This window comes from Pseudorca crassidens, chromosome 7, assembly GCF_039906515.1.
Source record: "Pseudorca crassidens isolate mPseCra1 chromosome 7, mPseCra1.hap1, whole genome shotgun sequence".
In the NCBI taxonomy this organism is placed as follows: Eukaryota; Metazoa; Chordata; class Mammalia; order Artiodactyla; family Delphinidae; genus Pseudorca; species Pseudorca crassidens.
Genome location: NC_090302.1, coordinates 81,088,941 through 81,106,161, shown reverse-complemented (window position 1 = coordinate 81,106,161; position 17,221 = coordinate 81,088,941). Strand labels below are relative to the sequence as shown.

Sequence of the window (17,221 nt, the reverse complement as noted above, 5' to 3'; positions counted from 1 at the left end):
CCATCCCAAGAGTAGGTCTGCCCCATAGAGGGTAGCTGGTGACAGAGCAGAAGGTTGTAGAAGGTACCCCTGCAACAACCAGATAAGGGCTGGATTACTGGGTGATGATCAGTTTATGTTTAAAATATAGAGCAGGACAGGAGGGTTCAAATCTCCAGACCAGGAGTGGGAAATTCTTCAGGGTGCCAGGGGCACTAAACTTAGCAGCTTGCCCCCACCCTAGGCTGTCCCCAGCTTCCTGGAAAGAACAGGAGGAGGAAGATAAGGAATAGTTTTGCATTGGGTGGGGAGGGGGGTGGCTAGGGGAAGAGGGGGTGAGGGCTGGATATGGGATTTAAAAAGAAGGGACAGGAAGGTAAAGGGAGGTCGGGGCTTTAGCAAGAGGATGGGATGCAGAGGGTGTAGGGGTTGGGGAGGGGGGGGTTTCTTCCAGGCCCACAATAGAGAGAAACTGGCATTTGAATAGAACAAAGGAGAGGTAACTGAGCTCTTGAATCTTATGTCTCAATAAGCCAGGGGCTGGAAACCCCAGGTCCCTGCTGGTAAGAGGCTGGCATGTCTGGGACAGGACTAGGCAAAAACAGGAACGTAAGATTGCTTGGGTCTCTTACCTGTTGGACAGCAGCAACCTGGCACCAAAGAACTTTTATCTTCCCTCACCTGCCCTCCATATCCACCCCATCCTTCCTCCCTATCTCATCTTCCTGGGGAAAGCAACCCACACCTCAGTATCCCCAAGGCAACCCATTACCACCAAAAAGGGCCTTCTCCCAGCTTCGCAGTCTGAATGTGACTGGCCCAGGCAAGACTCCTCCTCAGTCAGAAGGGCCTGCTTTAGGGAGCCATTCCCATCAATTTTTCCTAATAAGACAAACAGGCTAGGGCAGGAAGCGGGCAGGGGGAAATGAAGGCAAGTTGGTGCTGGCCTGCCATCTGCTCCCAGCCCACCCACAACTCCCCCATCAGAATCTGGGTGTGCTAGTGTGACTGTGTGGTTGGACGATTGTGAAAACACAACCGTGTGGGAGTGGAACTCTGAGTATAACTGGGACTGTATGATTCCATCCGGGGTTGTCTGACCATGTGAGGTTGATCGAGTGACTGAGGTGTGACTGTGAATGTGTAACTATGAGTATGTGAGTGTTATTGTCCATCATCGGATGCCACTGTGGATCCTTGGCCGCCCTTAGTTACTGTACCATCAGTCCCCACGTGCACAATCCCCCTCCCCAGCTTCTCTGCCCAGGATTTAGGAGCCCATGGGAAATTACTGTCCTAAAAGAGGAGGGGGTCTGTGGCACAGGGGTCTCTGGTAATTAGGGCCCAGGAGTGTCACAGGATGAGCAATACATCTTCACCTGCCGCTGACTCACCTGGTGCCCCAGGTAAAAGGCACCCAGATAAAAGGTAGGGAAGGAGGCAGAGAAAGAAGGAAGTATCCAGGCTGAGCATCATGAAGGGGCCCTCACCCACCAGCAGCCTCCTGCTGCTACTGTTGCTCCTAAGCCCAGACCCTGGAGGAGGTGAGTGTTTGGGGGTCTAGAAGGCCAGGGGTCTGGGTGAATGGGATGGAGGGAAAGGGGCCCAGGAAGCCCAGCCTCCAGCTATCTGATGGAGCTTAGGGTCAGAAGCCCTCCGAACACATGGTCCTGTTGTCCCCTAGCATTGCCACTGGCACCCAGCACTACATCATGCTGTACTCAGTTCTACCGACAGCCACTCTCAAGCAAACTACTGAGGAAGGTCATCCGAGTGGAATTTCAGGAAGCTGATGGGGACTGTCACCTCCAGGCCTTCGTGTGAGCTTTGACTCTGCCCCTGATTTGATCCCTGACTCTGACCTCAGTCCCAACCCCTGATGCTGATCTCAACCCCACCCCAATTGCTAATTCTGATGCCAACTCAGGTTTTCATCTGGCCTTTGCCTCTAACCCCTGGGCCTTACCCTCATCTCCAAGCTACGACCATGGCTTTGGACCTTTCCTTTCCCAGGTTTCACCTGTCTCGACCAGCGTCTGCATCCACCCCCAGAACCGCAGCCTGACTCTGTGATTTGACTGCCAAGGGAAGAGGCTCCAGGGGACTCTGCCCAACTGAGTTTGGAGATGATAGGGAAAATGGGCCGGGGCCCCCAGTAGCCAAAATAATAAAGCAGCATCGCCCAGTAGTCTCTGACTGTGGTCTCCAAGTTCTGTGTATTCTCCTGTGAGTCCCGAATCCGGAGCTGTGAGACATGTCAATAAACAGAAGAACCTCCTCATTCTCTTTATTCACACCTTCACAACCCCCGCCAGGGGCAAGGCCGAGAGCCAAGGAGCCACACACACTCCCCAGGTACCTATATACATACATGCAGAGAACACATGTTCCCTGCCTCACATACACGTGGACACACATGGACACAGACATACACATCTACACACATTCCTCAGGTGGGCTGCCAACTCTGAGATGAAGCCAGAGGTCCAGGCACCTTTCAGCTGGCAAGTTGGGAACACAGAGTCTCATAGAAATGAGCTCCAAACAGAATTTCCAGCTGAGAACCCCACTCCGTGGGGATCTACTGTCCTGCCTGGGTTCCACCTGTCTGTCCATCCACACCAGCAAGACAGAGTTATAGGTGGCATCAGCTGAAGCTTTCCAAGATCCTCTACAGGTTTGGGACTCCTAGAAGAAGGAGGAAAATCAAGGGAGATAGTAGGACTGGATCTTGTCCCAGATTCCCTGAGAATGAGGGAGGAGACCCAGCTCTGAGCCCAACACTCCAAAAATGAATAGGGGAGCCCACCTCTGTGTAAGCCCCAATACCCTGAAGATGAGGGAGTGGACCTAGCTCTGGGCCCAGGCACGTCAAGAATAAGGCAGGGGATCCAGCTCTGATCCAGACATCCCAAGAATAAGGATGGATATCCAGCTCTGAGCCTAATACCCTGAAAATGAGGAGGGAATCCATCTAGGAGCCCCAGTATCCTGCAAGAGACAGAAGAGACCCAACTCTGAGCCCGGGACTCAAGAACGAAAGGCCCATCCCTGAGTCCAGAAGTTACAAGAATGAGGAGACCCAACTCTGATTCCCAAAACCCTTATGACTAAGGCACCTGGCTCTTAATCCAGACACTCAAAATGAGGGCACACATCTCCAAGTCCAAACCTCCCAGAGGTCATACTCACCTGGAAGCTTGTCCACCGGAATCATCGGGGCCAAGAACCCAGACTTTTGGGGTCCATCCTTCTCACATGGTCTCAACCTCAGCCTGGAGCACAAAAAGGAAGCTGTCTCCCTGACAATGTGGGGCATCTCAGTCTCTTCCAAAAAGGTTTGTTAGTAAAGGGTCAAGAGAGGAAAGGGTGAGAATCATGAAGTTGGGGGTGGGAGAAGAAGGAGGAATGGTTCCAGAATCAGACACGTTCAGTGCAAAGTCATGAGGGGTGGCAACGAGTGTGGTCTATGGGTATCAGAGCCCCTGTGTGGGATCAGAGGATGAGAGGCCAATGGCAGTCACTTACCAGAGCCCCAGTGCCAGGGCCCCAGCCACCAGTCCCAAGAAAGAGAATATTCCCAAAGATGCCAGCATAGCCACCTGCTCCAGGGCGTCTCTGTGGTCTGAGGGGGAGGGTCACGTGCCAGCTGTGAGAGCAAGCCTGCCTGACCAAACTCGGTGCCCTCTTCTCTCTGGGGCTTTCCCATCCTCTACCACCTTTGCCCATCTGCCCAAGCTCACCAAGTGGCCGCGGGTCTGGTAGGAGGGACGGTCTTGGGGGAGCAGGGCTAACCGCCTGAGGTTCTTCCTCTGGCTGCGCGTGTTGCTGGCCCCCAGCTGGTATCTCCTTCGGTAGGGGTCCTGGAGGGAGACGAGACCTGAGGAGAACTATCCACGCGGGGTCGGGGCGGAGGCCAGGGCCCGCCAGGCGAGGCCAGGGACAGGGTTGGACACAGGGGCGCCTCGGAGGCGGAGCATGAAAGGGTAGAGCCAGCTTCTGGGGATGTAAGCAGGGGTGGAGGCTGAAGGGCGGAGGCTGAGGGGCGGGGTTTAATCTGGGGCAGGGTTTAAGCTAGGGCGGGGCTGCAGGCAGCTACAGGTGAAGCCTGGGGCCGCAATTGCCACGCCGCCCGTAGCGCCCGCAGTTCCGCCAATAGATGCTGGGCAGCGGGGCCTCTGCCCTTTCCCTAGGCTCTGTCTCTCACCGGTGCTCGGAGTACCCCAGGCCTCGGGGCTCCAGGCGCTCCAGGTGCCTGCGTCCAGAAAGTCCCGGGCACTGACCCGCACGGCATGGGGCAGCCCAGCCACAGCGTCCGTGATCACCTCCTCCAATCCAGCCGGTTCCACCTGTCAGTGCAGATGGTTCGTCGGCACCAACCACCTGCTTATATCCAGGTTATAAGCACTCAGCCTATCTGCCCCCCAGAGCCAGTCTGCAAAGAGCACCCCTTCCTCCCAGTCCTGTCCCTGTCAGCCTGATGCAGCCGTCTGGGCCTCACGTAGGGTGGCTGGTGGTGTCAGGTCTACACCTAGTGTTCAGAAGACAAAAGTGCACAGTGGTTTTGTAGACAGGCTGTGACTTCAGACTGCCTGGGTTCAAATCTTTGCTGTACCACTTACTGAGTGACCTTGGACCTCTCTCTGTGCCTCAGTTTGTTCATTTGTAAAATAGAGGTGAATACACCTAAATGAGATAATGCATGTAAAATGTGTGGCACAGTGCCTGGCGGACAGATGGTGTTCCATAAATATTGGTTATTGTCTGAGGCAGCGGCTCCGCAGGCCTGATGCTGGCCAACCTTTGCCATCTCCAGATGTGGGACTTCACCTCTATCCACATCTGAGTATATGAGTGTTTGTATGCGGCTGTGCCTCTGGCTGAAAGGCACTCCTTTTCCTAGAAAAGTTATTTTTAAAAAATCACTGCTGTCTTCCCACAGATGGGCTGAGATCAGCTACAGCCCTGCAGGGCAGAGGCTCGGTCCCTCAGGCTCTGCTACAACCCCAGCACCCAGCACAAGGCCTGGCCCATGGAGAGTATGCTGTAGGGGAAGGCCACGGGGCGTCAGTTACCTGCCAGATCTGGTCACGCAGAACACCCAGGAACATGAAACTAGAGACAGGACCCACAGCCCCAGATTGGGACGCACTCCAAGGGCCTCACCGTGGACCAGGCTGGATGCTGTGCTGGACGGTACTGCAGCCGGAACTTGAGCAGGAAGTGGGGCTGGCGGGGCCAGGAGGCAGGGTACGTCCAGCTGGCACGCAGGCGGCGAGGATAGCCAGGTACCGACTCTACCCGCAGCCCCTGGGGTGGGTCAGGGCGCACTGGGGGCAGTGGAGACACAAATTCAGGGCACAAGACAGGTACTCATCCCTTCCCCACCACCTCCCAAGGGAAGATGGGTGTGTGCCTAAAGGTCCCTGAGGGGAGGCACTTCCAAGGAGGTTGGGGAAATCTTAAGCTTGATCATCCATTAGGCACAGGACCTATCTGTCATCCCTATTATAAAGTAAGCTAAGATCTGAGGACGGATTTTTGAAATGTTTGTTGAGTGAGTTAAAGAGTGATTCTGGGACTTCCCTGGTGGCTCAGTGGTTAAGAATCCGCCTGCCAGTGCAGGGGACACGGGTTCGAGCCCTGGTCTGGGAAGATCCCACATGCCACGGAGCAACTAAGCCCGTGTGCCACAACTACTGAGACTGCACTCTAGAGCCCACGAGCCATAACTACTGAGCCCGCGTGCCACAACTACTGAAGCCCGCGCGCCTAGAGCCCATGCTCCACTACAAGAGAAGCCACCGCAATGAGAAGCCCACGCACCACGATGGAAGAGTAGCCCCCGCTCGCCACAAATAGAGAAAGCCCGCATGCAGCAACGAAGACCCAATGCAGCCAAAAATCAATAAATAAAATAAATAAATTTTTTTAAAAAAGAGTGACTCTGCTTTCCATCCAAGGAAGATGAGTTGGCCCAAATTCCAGCCAGCACTTTGGTGACCCCCTTCCACACACAGATCAAGAGGAAGGAGAGGCCAGCAAGGGCTTCCACTGGGCAGGGAGGACATGAGATAGAAGTGCCTTCAGCACAAGGCCTAGAAGCAGAGAGGCAGCACTGGGGCTAGGCAGCCAGGAAGGACTAGTAGGGAAGGGGGTAGTGGCAGCAGTCTCTAGAAGCTGATGTAAGCCTGCCTCCTAGGCTCTGATCTCCCTGGGTTCTTAGTCTCCATGGGGGCCATCTGTGTGCCGAAATGGGTCTATGTTGGGAGGGAGCTATGTGGGAGCTCAGGGGAGGAGAGTTCTGAATTTGGGGGGCACCTGTACTCTGGGGTCCGTTTGGGGTCTCTGTGGTAGGGATTTAGGGAGAGCTCTAGGAGTGGGTACTCACAGATGCTCTGCAAGCTCACATCCAGCAGGCGTGTGCTGGCCCCCAGGGGGTTCACTTCAGTCACATTGATCCGGTACTGGCTCCAGAACTCTGCCCCATGGACCACACAGCGGGCAGCCCCTGGGGGGTCCTGTGGGCATGGCCAGGGCCCTGTGGATGGACTCATCCTAGGAGAGAGGATGTGGTCTTGAGCTTTGGAAATGCTCACTGTGGTACCCAGCTAGAGCCCCCAGCTTCCCCCTCATGTCCTACCTTTGGCCATCGGCTCCTGGTACCGTCTTCTTCCTGGCAGGGAGGAGGCCATCCGAGGTCAGGAAGGAAAGGAGGGTCCTCCTTCTCTCTCAGGCCTTCCTTAGGACCTCCTTACCTACCTCCCATACCCACGTTTTGCTAAACACCCAAATATATAGGTATACACACCGATCATGCACACACCTGTAGGAGGTGAGGTAGCGGGTGGGTAAACCGCTAACCTGGCTGGGACTCCAAGTGCAGGAGAAGTTCTCATAGTCAGCTGCTTGGCAGGAGACAACAGGGCGGACTGGGGGGTCTAGAGGCAGAGGGTGCAGCTGGAGACCGAGAAGTTCCCAGCCCCTACCCATCCCAGAGGGCTTACTCAGGGCCTGGATTCCCCCAGGAGCCCCATGTCTCATCACTGCTACCGCCAACACTCCCTCCCCAACTCACAGCCCAGCTGCAGGGTCACCATGCCCCCAAGTGCACCATCCAGGGTCCGGCAGATATAGGTGCCCTCGTCAGTGCTTTCTGCCCGGGCCAGGACCAGTTCGTGCCCTAGATCAGAGTCAGGTCCCTGGAGCAGCCTTGTCTCCCCGTCCCGAAACCAGGACACCGGGGCCCTGGGGGTGAGATGAGATGATGACAGATAGAGGGAAGATTTAAACTATGAGTCCAGCTCTCCATTGGCTTCTCAGTGCTTGCAGTAAAGCTCAAACTCCTTTTGCTGGCTTACAAAGCCCCTGGTGATCTAGCCCTTGCCTTCCTTTCCTTCTTCATCACCTTCCTGTCTCCCCCTCCCCCACTGCACTCCAGTCAGGTTGTGCCTCTTTTGGTTCAAGAGTGCAGAGCTCACTCCCACCTCAGGGCTTTGCACTAGCTGTTCTCTCTGTCAGGAATGCTTGCTTATACCCCAACCTTCAGAAATCAGCTTCAATGTCACCTCCTCCGAGAGGCCTTCCCTTATTACCAATAAAAAGTGGTCACTCAGTTACCCTCTTCTACCTCACTCTCTTTTGATTTTCTGCCCTGCAGGTATTACTACCTGGCATCTTGCCTGGCTTGTGCACTGCTGCATCTCAGGGCCTAGAATAGACCAGGCACTTAGCAGGTGCTCAATACATGTTGGTTGAATGTTCTGTTGAATAAGGATGGTTTGAGGGTTAAGACAGACAAAGAGGTGAGGATTACAGATACAGGGGCAAGGATGGGAGGGGTGTGAGGACTGGGCAAGGTCAAGAAATGGGTCGTGAAAGGGTCCTGTCAGCCCAGCAGGCTGGTGGAGCACTTACCCAGCAGTCACTCCAGGGCAACACAGCGTCATGGCCCTGCCAGGCTGCCCATACTGGACCCCTGTTGAAGGCACTTCTGAGCAGAGGCCCTTCCTTTCCCTCTCTCCCACCCCACCCCACACTTTGTGACAGTGACAGGATAAGGGGTGGACTTTTAAGACCTGAGTGGGGTCATGGGGTCAAAACATCATGTTATAATCTGGAGACAGAGGTCAGAGAGCAGGGTAGAGAGATGTTGCCAGACTGGATTTCAGGGGTTGGGAGGATGACAGGTTAGGCATGAGAGGGGCCACGGTGATGGTGGCAAGTCACAGGTCAGAGTTGGGTCATAGAGCAGAGTTTTTCTCACCTGGGGGGCCCCAGGCCTGGGGGCAGGGACAGGAGGCAGACACCAGGGCTGTAGCCACGGCCACCAGGACCCTGCTCAGCCCTGAGCAGCTGCTGCTCATCTGTGGGGAGAGAGGCAAGGTCAGCGATCCCCCATTCCCAAGATGGGAGGCTAAAGTCTGCCTCCCCCTCTTCCAGACTGAGGCTTTCTAGGAGGAAACCAGGTGCCCAGTGGGATAAGGACATCAGACATCACTGGGGGCTCTGATGTAAGGTCCCCTTTCCACCATACGCCCAGCGCTGTGTGTGAGTACACACACACGCACGCACACACACCCTCACACCCCCCCTTCTCAGTCGTGGGCTTAGGGCCCAGAACAAAAGCTGGAGGCGACAGACTGTGCTAGCACCGCCCCCTGCACCACCCTTGGCACCCACCCCTGGCACCAAGTGTTGGCACCGGCTCAGTCACTCCCATTAACTCCTCCAATCCAGCTGTTGGGAATTCCGTGTCCATCCCACCTGGCCCAGGGATAGTCGTTGCCTCTGACCGACCTGAGGCAGCCCTCATCACCCTGGGGTGGGACTGTCATGGTGGGTCTGAGCCCACCCTGTACCCCTGCCATGAGGCCTAGCCCTGCTCTGGCTGCCAAGCCTCTTCTCGCCTGGGCCTGGCTCCTTGCTCTGCGCCGCTCATCTGGGCCTGACTCTGGAATCTTGCTGGTCTTGAGCCTGTGAGGCCGGATGGGGCTAGGGTGCAGGCTGAGGCTGCGGAGTTAAGCAGATCCAGATGCCCTGACTGCTGCCAGAGGCTGGGGGTGGGCGAGGAGCCAGAAGATGGAGACAGGGTGGCGGGACAGGAGAGGAGGCTGAGAGAAGCTGGGAGGCTGCAGGAACAGGAGGCTGGGGTGGAGGCCACAGGACAAAGAGATGCTCAGAGATCAGGACTGGGAGGCAGTGAGAGCTCAACGAGGTGAGGGCTGGGCTGGGGCAGCAGGATCTCAGAGAGGCCAAAAAGGTAACCAACCATGTGTGTACAGGGGATGGAGGTGCTAGGAGAGAGGGAATCCTGGATGGGAGAAAGCAGGATGAGGAACGCAGTGGGGAAGAGGGAAGGGGGGTGGGAGAAGGCGCAGATGGGCAAAGGGCCCTGGGCGAGGGCTCCAGAAGAGGGAGAGCCCAAATCCCTCCCAGGTAGAGCTGAGCAGTGACCTCCGCGTGTCTGTGTGTCTGTCTGAGTGTGTCTAGTGGCTCACCCCGGCCTCCCGGCCGCATTTACCCTGCTCAGCCCTGCCCTACCTCTATGATTCCAGTGGTTGACTGTCCATGGCCTCCAGGACTTCCTCCCACCAGCTACAGCACCCGTCTCAGCTCTACTCAGTTCTGGGACCCCAGAATCGTCCCCTCCTTCCCCTTCCCTGCCCCCGCCCCTCTGGGCCATGGAGCTCAGCCGCCCCTAGCCAGGCCCCCTCCTCTCTCCTTTCTCCTCCCTCCTACTCTCCCACCCCCTCCCACCCAAGGCCCTGGGAAGGGAAGAGGCCTCCCCCGAGTCTGGAAAGGAAGCCACAGGCAGAGCCAGGCACAGCCAGGCACAGCAAGAGGGAAAGGAGAGCTGCTGTGTCCCTGTCAGCAAGAGGTTCCTGTGTTTTCACACAGCAGAACACAGGCACATTCACGCGTGGACTCCCCAGGCACAGTCAACAAAGATACGCCCTTGAACACACGTGGACACAGTCAAATCAAAAAGCAGACACATACTCGTGCTCCCACTCTTTTCACTCCCCAGCAAATATTTCCTTAGGGCACAGCTGTCTGTATTTTAAGGGGAAGAGGGCCCCATGTTGGGGGATATAAAGAAAAGCCAAAGAGTCCAGTTTCCCCCTCCCCTGGACGTTCCAGCCATTTCTCACCTCCCCCGCTACTCTTCAGGCCCCAGCACCAGGAAATGCCTTTGGTCCCTTGGTGCCAGATACACAAGACCCACACTTACCCTCAGACACACACTCTCAGACACAGCCACTCACAGTTACACCGATACACTCAGACATCCTCACCCAGGCTCAGACACTTAAACATTTACACATACCCAGACACACACACAGACACACATCTCCCTCTTCCTTGCACAGCCAAACACACACACTTAGCACTCCGCCCTGGGATGGGGGGTCACAGCACTCTCTAAAAGCAACTCCTCATCATAGTGTAAGCCCCCTCTTCCAGGGAGCTCTTAGCACGGCAGATCCCCCATCTCATCACCATTTCAGGCCCCCAGGTAGCCAAAGAGACAAAGGTGAACAGGGGAGTCAGGCACAGGGGCACAGAGAGAGAAACAGAGATGCAGAGAACATGAGAGGCAGGACTAAAAAGCAGATACACAGAGATACCTGGGGAGACGAAAGTGTGAAGACACACAGAGCACTAGCTCTAGGAAGACAGTAGTAGAGAGAGAAAAAGAAATATAAGGAAACTGAGTCAGACAGGGAGACAGAAAATAAGGAGCACTGGACCAGTGACCAGGATTCTCAAGCACTAAAAGAAGGAGGGAGAGCCAAGTGTGCTGGGGATGGTCTGCTTACCCTGGCCACTAAGTAGAAAGGTCAGTCCCATTGGCTACTGAAGTGGGTCCCCAAAATGCAAACCCAGCTCCACTTCTCCTCAGTCTAACAGGATACAGAACACACGCCGAGTGCAAGTCTCATTCCTCCTCTGCCATGCTGAAGTCACACACTGGCACACGCAAACCCAGCCATCCACTCTCACGCTGTCAGACACAGTCTCAAACTCCGCAGAGACCTTCCCAAAACACATTCCCTGATGTGGTCACAGGCCCTCTCACACACACACAAACGCACGACCCGGTCTCTGCCCGCAAACTGCACACTGACACACACACATAATCCCACACAGGCACAGCCACATGCAGACTCAGCCTCAGCACAGCGACACCCGCAGTCACACTAGCTGAGTTTCACCAAGCGACACTTGCGAAGTTTCGCACACTGAGAGCGTCACACACAGCCTTGCAGTCTCTCTCTCTCTCTCTCTCTCTCTCTCTCACACACACACACACACACACACACACACACACACGCACGCACGCACTGACATTCCGTCAGTCACTCCGGGCCCTTCAAATCCCACACCCCCAGGCCCCGCCCTCTCCTGGCAAGGCTCCCTCGAGCTCACCCGCGGCCCCATCAGGCCTCACCTTCTGCGGCCGCCGCCGCCAGCGCCCTCAGTCCTCACCCTCTGCCCCGGCCTCTACTCCCTGCCGCCCTGGGGCACGCCGTGGGGCGGCTCCACCCAGGCACCAATGGAAGGAGAGGGGTGAAATAGGGGGGGCTCGACCCATTGGAGCCTCCAACTGCCAATCATCCCCACACCCACCTCTGCCGGACACTTCCTGTCCCGTCCGGGACTGAGGAGGCTGCCGGGGACCGAGTTTAGAGCCGGGTTCCTGGGTTCTGGCCTGAAAGCCTCTCCTCCTGGGACAGCAGGACCAGAGCTCTCAGGCCCCGCCCCGTCCACCCCCCAGCTGTCCTCAAACAAAGCCTCAAGTTCAGTGGCTTAGGAGCTACTGGGCAGGTGACCAGAGAAGCTGAAGGTGCCCCTGACTCCAGATAAGGAGGTGGACTGGTTGTAAGGCAGTGGGTCTCAAACGTCGCTGGACACTGTGGTTTTAAAACTCTCAAGCCACACTCCAATTAAATCAGTACTGTTTAAAACTCCCCAGGTGATTCCAAAATGCAGGCAAATAAAAGGTGTAGGATCAGGTGTGTGTGTGTGTGTGTGTGTGTGTGTGTGTGTGTGTGTGTGTGTGTGTGTGTGTGTATGTGTGTGTGTGTGTGTGTCTGTGTGTGTGTCTGTGTGTGTGTCTGTGTGTGTAACTATGTATGTCTCCCATCCAGGGCTCCACTCCCCAGCCAATGGGGGCTCAAGGGAAATGTGTACATTTGTCTGAGCTTCTTCCAAACCAGGGTAACACTCCAAGTTGACCCTTCCCCTCCAGGGTCTCTAGGAAGAAAGAATCCTGGACCGGAAGGCAGGCAGCCAAGGTTCTCCTGGGTCAGATCATCACTGTCCAGCCTTGTGTGATTTCCCCTCCCAGAGACTCAATTCCCTTGAGAAGAATGGAGACAAAAAGTGTTCTGGCCATTCCCGCATTACTCACAAGCTCCTGTCCTCACCTAAAAGTTTGGAGGACCCTAGGTGGCATCGTGTCTCCTGGGTTGTATGACTTGTTATTCCCACAGTTACAGTCTTGCCAGGGAAACAGCTCCAGAGGGGAGGGGGTAGACCCAGGGTCACTCCAAAAACCATCCCCTCCTACCATGGCCCTGAGGCTCCTAACTCTGGCACCCCTTCCCTGCCAGAGCTGTCTTCTGCCCTGTGCAATGATTGGGGCACAGGGGCAACAGAGGTGTACAGAGCCCGTGCATAGACGCTGCACGTGGGAGTCTGGAAAGGCCAAGGACACAAAGCCACGTACACGTTCCCTACCCGCCCCTTCAGCCTCTGTGGGCTGGAGCAGAGCCAAGCTGCAGCCACTCACAAAGCCAGGGTTCTGGCCAGGAGCCTAGGGTCTAGCCACTGACCAATGGGACAAGGATCCTGCTCACCCACTCCGACCAAACCTTCAGTCCCAAGCTTGGTGAGCTGACGCCCTAGGGATGGTAGTAAAGGGGACTCTGGCCTTCCCAAAGCCTCAGCCAGAGACAAGAACAAAGGTTTCTAAAACCATTTTAAACTGGGATGCCTTTGTTACTCTAGGAGTAAAAGCCAGACATGACACTGAGTATTAATTTTGTTCAGAGATTTGGGGCAAAGAGGTGGGGAGGTTGTGCCCTTAAGTTTTTGCACATCTGTTGGCAAAGAAAAGTTGTGGCTGGAGCTACGCCTTCGGCCTTTAACCCCAGACCCCCAAGGGGGTTCACAGAGGAGAGTTCACACTCCTCTGGTGTTAGAATATGTGATTAAAGTTTGAGAAGCACAGTTTTATTGATCCCACATCTGCCCAAACCCTAGGCCCTAGTTCCCTCAGGCAGAAGGCCCTGTGGTCAGTGTGGTCAGGCGATGGCTGCTGTCTCCCTGTCCTTCTGCCCCAGGCGGTAATGAACCTCAGGAAGCGCCCTTAGTCTCTCTGCAGCCTGGAAGGGGGGAAGGGGATAATCAGAGAGGGTAAGGGCTGCCCAGAATGGTGAGTGCTAGGAGACGCTAGACACTGGGGGAGAGCATGCAGGGTGGGGAGGCTGGTGAGAAGGACCACTGGAATAGCCAGAGGATGAAGGAGTCAGCTCCTGAGTCCCTAGAAATACCCAGGTTGTGGGGATTCTCAGGGTCATGATTGTTGGGATCCCTTGAGGAAATAGGAGGGAAAAGGGGACCCAAGGACCCAGGGTGCTCCAAGTCCACACCTGCTCAGGGGTGAGGTCCCTCTGGGCCTGGGCAAGCATTTCATAGCCAACCATGAATTTCCGGACTGTGGCAGAGCGCAGGAGTGGAGGATAATAATGAGCATGTAGCTGCCAGTGGTCCCAGTTGGCTCCAGCCTCTGATCCGATAGGAGCCCCTGGTGGGAAGAAGGCAGAGATAGTTGGCAAGGGTTCTTTCTTAGTTCTTCAGCCTAGCTCTTACCCCCAGACCATAGCAGGTACCTGAAAACTACATCTTCCAGCATTCCCTGCCAGAGAGGAGACAAGGCATTGGAAAGCCCACTGGGAGACATAGTTTCACCACATTCACTTCTCCACTCTCAGTCCCAGCATCCCTGCCCTGAACACTTCCCCAGCAAGTGTTCCAAGGCCTGCTGGGAGTTGCAGTCCACTAAGCTGGGATCCAGGAGCCCAGAAATGGTGTTGGGGTTAGATATGGGTACTCAAAAAGCCTCACCGTGCCAGCCCATGGAGTAGGGAAAGGATGTCTCAAATAGGTTGTCATACTTGGTCAAGAGCTTCTTCATGATGGAGGCTAGATCTGGAATCAGAGCCTGACTCTCAGTCTGGGGCCCAGATGCTGGCCCCACCAGAACCATCCCCATCCAAAGCCTGGCCCCAGGGTCCCACCTGGGAGACTCACCATCACGCTCAGCCGGGGTCAGCTCAGGCAGCCGCCGCACATGCCGACGGGGCAGCAGTAGTGTCTGGAAGGGCCATACTGCCCAGAAGGGAACCAGCACTAACCAGTGCTCACTGGTTAGGACCAGACGGTCCTAGGCCGACCAAATGGAGATGAGGTCATCAAGGTGGGTGTGAGGGGGGGTCAGCAAATAGGCAAGGGAAGGAGAAGAGAAGACGTACCCAGAAACCGATGGTTTCTCACCACTCCACCACTACCACCCTAGTCTAAGCCATCATCACCTTTCCTTTAGCTTACTGCTATGTCCTCGTAGCAAGTCTCTCTGCTACTTCCCTTCTACCCTCCTCCTTCACACACCTCTCCTTTTTGGGGTGAGGTTACGGGCTTCCTGGGGACACAAGATCCAGCTTTCTCCCACCTTCCTGAGCAGCTCTTGGCGGCCGTACTCCATTAGCAGGGGCTCTCCGTGCTGACTCTGATAGGCCCGCTGAGATCGCTCCTCACGCTGGGCAACATCTGGCAGGAAACTGCTGGCCCACACCTGTCAAGGGGGAGGAGAAAAGCAGACAGTATCCCTCACCTCCAAGCCTCCACATCACTAGCATACTTCCTCTGTTTTCCCTTACTCCAGTTCCCCACCCCACACTGTCTTGGACTCAGTCCAGATATCCACTGAAGCCCCTGACACACATACCTGGCAGTGGGGATGGGGGTTGGAACAGCCCATCATGGCTCCTTTGTTTTCAAAGATCTATGAAGTAGGGGTAGGGAGCTTTATAGCCAAAAGGACAGCAAGTCAACCCCTCTGAAACACAACCTGTGGAAATAAAAATGCCACTTCCCAAAACCAAACTGCACCACCCCCTCCCTGCCCATCTAGGGGAGGGGGCGACCTCACAGACCTGCACCCAAGGGTACTGGGCACCCAGCTCCTCTGTGACTGAGGCCCATGCATCAACGACAGCTCGGATCTCAGGGACTGACATGAGTGGCAGTGTCACATCCGACCAGGGGTGGAAGCACATAACCTTACTAGGTGGTAAAGGAGGGAGAGATGACAGAGATACAGGGCTCGTTGAGCTGGGGGCAGGGCCCAACCCCAGTGCTCAGTCCAGGCCTCGGGTTGAAGGGTGTAAGAGTGGAAATTCATAGTTACCAAACTCCTCGAGCAGCCTCTGCTTGGAAAAGGGGGTGATCACTGGGTCCTAAGATAAAGGGGTATCACTCTCTGCAACAGAAGTCCCCCAACAAGGTCCAGCCTCTTTTCTCCCCAACAGCAGCTAGATCCAACTTACCTGGACTAGGGGCATCAGGCTGCAGAGCTGGGAAGTCATTGTCAAACAGGAAGGTGCCTTCATAGTGGGGATTCACCTACAGACAAGGATGGGCTAGAAGCATTTGCTGGCCCATAACACCAGTCATCTGATGGGCTTCAAGGCTACAAGGCGGGAAGAAGGCCACTCTGAGGTCAAAAAGACTTGGTGGGATATGACTCAGAGGTCCACTCCCCTGTGGGGCGAAGGGCTAGGGTCCACTTCCCTGTAGGGTGAAGGGAAGCTCTAAGGGCAGTGGATGGGGAACTACTCCCCCCGGGCCCAGCCTGCAGATGTAGGATCTAAAGACTTACCTCTCCATTGGCCCGTGTGGCCCCCGGACACAGAGGGTTGTGGGGGTCATGGCGGGGTACTGTCGTCAGAAGCGGGGGTTCTACCTGCCCCTGCCAGGGCCGCTTCATGCGGTGCGCTGACACCAGCACCCACTCATCTTGTAGCGGGTTGTAGCGGATATGCTGATGCTCTGGAGGCAAACTGTCAAGATCAGTCACAAAGCCCTATGCCCCTTTCTCCCCTGGGTCTTACCCACCAGCAGGCCCAAGCTCGGATGCACCCTGTTGTCCCCCCCCTACTCAGGAGCTAAAGGCCAGAGCTTGGGCGTTCCCAGCGCCAATCAGCCTGCAGCCCCAACACCGGCGTGTCCCTTCGCCGCGCGTGCCTGGACGGGTGGGCGCGCCGACCTGCAGTCAGGGACGACAACTTCCTAAGGAAGGGGAGGGCTCAGCTTTGCTTCCCAGCGAGTCCCGGCCGCCCTGCGGTTACCGCTAGCCCGGAAGGTTGTGGCCATGGCGTCCGCCTCCGACGCCTGCCGGCGCTGCTCAGGACACGCTCCCCTGCGCGCCAGGAGGCCACCGGGTGGAGATACCTTCGGTAACTTCTACCTGCTCACCTCGCCCCCACCGCCTAGTCGGCCCGGCTCCGCCCCGCCCTCGCTGATTGGACAGCCGCAAGCACGTGACTGTCTGAGGGCCGGCCCGGCCACCTAGGGGCGGAGTTCAGGACTGCCTACAGCTACAGGGGTCGACTTTGATGATCCCACTCTAGGGCCAAAGCCACTAACTACCCTGGAAGAACCTCTGTGAAAGCTGCTTACCACAGATCCCTCGGCTCCAGGATGCTTACAAGAGTTATTTGCTTTCTTAAAGTCATTCATTTGGTCATTCAGCAAATATTTACTATCTACCACCACGTGCCAGGCCCCTAGGCTCCACATGGCGCAAAGGGATGTCCCTGTGTGCACGAGTCAGGCATAGACTCAGCCCTCCCAGAGCTTACATTCTAGGGTAAGTCAGGGTATAACTCTGGATCCACAGTCACCTCACTCACCTGCTTGGTGGCTCTGGCAGAGGAAAGGCAAGGAGGTGGGAGGGGCTGTGGGGCTTGATTTGCTTCAGCTAAACCTTGGCTTCAGGTACTATCTGGAGGAGTGGGTACCTCACCGTAACCATGCCCTAGCCCCACCAGGCAGCAGAAACGGGTTTGGGAAAAAAGGGCTAAGTAATCATATTCTCTCTCTCTCTCATATACACACACACACAAAGCACAAGAAGTGGTCAGGGTAAGAGGGCTATAAGAAATCTGAAAAT

General features: G+C 55.9%; 3 protein-coding genes across 22 annotated transcripts; 1 reads left to right on the top strand and 2 right to left on the bottom strand.

Moving 5' to 3' along the window:
• The first annotated feature begins 399 nt into the window (after nt 1-399).
• On the top strand, nt 400-2,334 carry CCL27 (C-C motif chemokine ligand 27). Its single transcript, XM_067744691.1, is given in 5 exon segments — nt 400-1,523; nt 1,664-1,799; nt 1,993-2,006; nt 2,009-2,089; nt 2,092-2,334. Coding segments are annotated over 5 exon segments (348 nt in total). The 5' UTR covers nt 400-1,453; the 3' UTR covers nt 2,139-2,334.
• On the bottom strand, nt 2,251-11,637 carry IL11RA (interleukin 11 receptor subunit alpha). Of its 14 annotated transcripts, XR_010945087.1 has the most exons (14): nt 9,523-9,700; nt 8,246-8,345; nt 7,058-7,227; nt 6,806-6,920; nt 6,623-6,655; nt 6,371-6,537; nt 5,146-5,309; nt 4,187-4,328; nt 3,723-3,842; nt 3,508-3,604; nt 3,172-3,254; nt 2,921-2,970; nt 2,789-2,880; nt 2,251-2,667 (listed from the first exon to the last, which is right to left on the bottom strand). XR_010945087.1 is itself a non-coding variant. In XM_067744682.1 (13 exons), the coding sequence occupies exons 2-13, from the start codon at nt 8,343-8,345 to the stop codon at nt 2,651-2,653; spliced, it is 1,269 nt and encodes a 422-aa protein (XP_067600783.1). In that variant the 5' UTR covers nt 11,614-11,637; the 3' UTR covers nt 2,251-2,650. The 14 variants fall into 14 exon arrangements, 13 of the variants coding, with proteins under 13 accessions (XP_067600783.1, XP_067600778.1, XP_067600777.1 ...); XM_067744682.1 differs by lacking the exons at nt 2,789-2,880; nt 2,921-2,970; nt 9,523-9,700 and adding exons at nt 7,897-7,957; nt 11,614-11,637; XM_067744677.1 differs by lacking the exons at nt 2,789-2,880; nt 2,921-2,970; nt 9,523-9,700 and adding exons at nt 7,897-7,957; nt 11,435-11,547.
• A 1,562-nt stretch (nt 11,638-13,199) lies between these two features.
• On the bottom strand, nt 13,200-16,561 carry GALT (galactose-1-phosphate uridylyltransferase). Of its 7 annotated transcripts, none has more exons than XM_067744668.1 (11): nt 16,525-16,561; nt 15,929-16,098; nt 15,597-15,672; nt 15,458-15,506; nt 15,204-15,333; nt 14,996-15,052; nt 14,720-14,842; nt 14,302-14,434; nt 14,116-14,199; nt 13,641-13,795; nt 13,200-13,373 (listed from the first exon to the last, which is right to left on the bottom strand). In XM_067744668.1, the coding sequence occupies exons 2-11, from the start codon at nt 16,034-16,036 to the stop codon at nt 13,293-13,295; spliced, it is 996 nt and encodes a 331-aa protein (XP_067600769.1). In that variant the 5' UTR covers nt 16,037-16,098; nt 16,525-16,561; the 3' UTR covers nt 13,200-13,292. The 7 variants fall into 7 exon arrangements, with proteins under 7 accessions (XP_067600769.1, XP_067600764.1, XP_067600768.1 ...); XM_067744663.1 differs by having other exon boundaries at nt 16,398-16,557; XM_067744667.1 differs by having other exon boundaries at nt 16,294-16,556.
• Nucleotides 16,562-17,221: the final 660 nt, after the last annotated feature.

What these genes read in the sequence shown, in the direction of transcription:
- GALT (XM_067744663.1), bottom strand. Translation starts at nt 16,422, where the DNA reads ATGGCCACAACCTTCCGGGCTAGCG. An exon ending in ACCCCCATCCCCACTGCCAG is followed by an intron (nt 14,843 to 14,995) that starts GTATGTGTGTCA and finishes CCCCCTTGACAG; the next exon opens with GTGTGGGCCAGCAGTTTCCT. An exon ending in GCCAAGAGCTGCTCAGGAAG is followed by an intron (nt 14,435 to 14,719) that starts GTGGGAGAAAGC and finishes TGGTCGGCCTAG; the next exon opens with GACCGTCTGGTCCTAACCAG.
- IL11RA (XM_067744675.1), bottom strand. Translation starts at nt 9,664, where the DNA reads ATGGCCCAGAGGGGCGGGGGCAGGGAAGGGGAAGGAGGGGACGATTCT. An exon ending in CTGGGGTACTCCGAGCACCG is followed by an intron (nt 3,843 to 4,186) that starts GTGAGAGACAGA and finishes GTCTCCCTCCAG; the next exon opens with GACCCCTACCGAAGGAGATA. An exon ending in GCCCTGGCACTGGGGCTCTG is followed by an intron (nt 3,255 to 3,507) that starts GTAAGTGACTGC and finishes TTTGTGCTCCAG; the next exon opens with GCTGAGGTTGAGACCATGTG.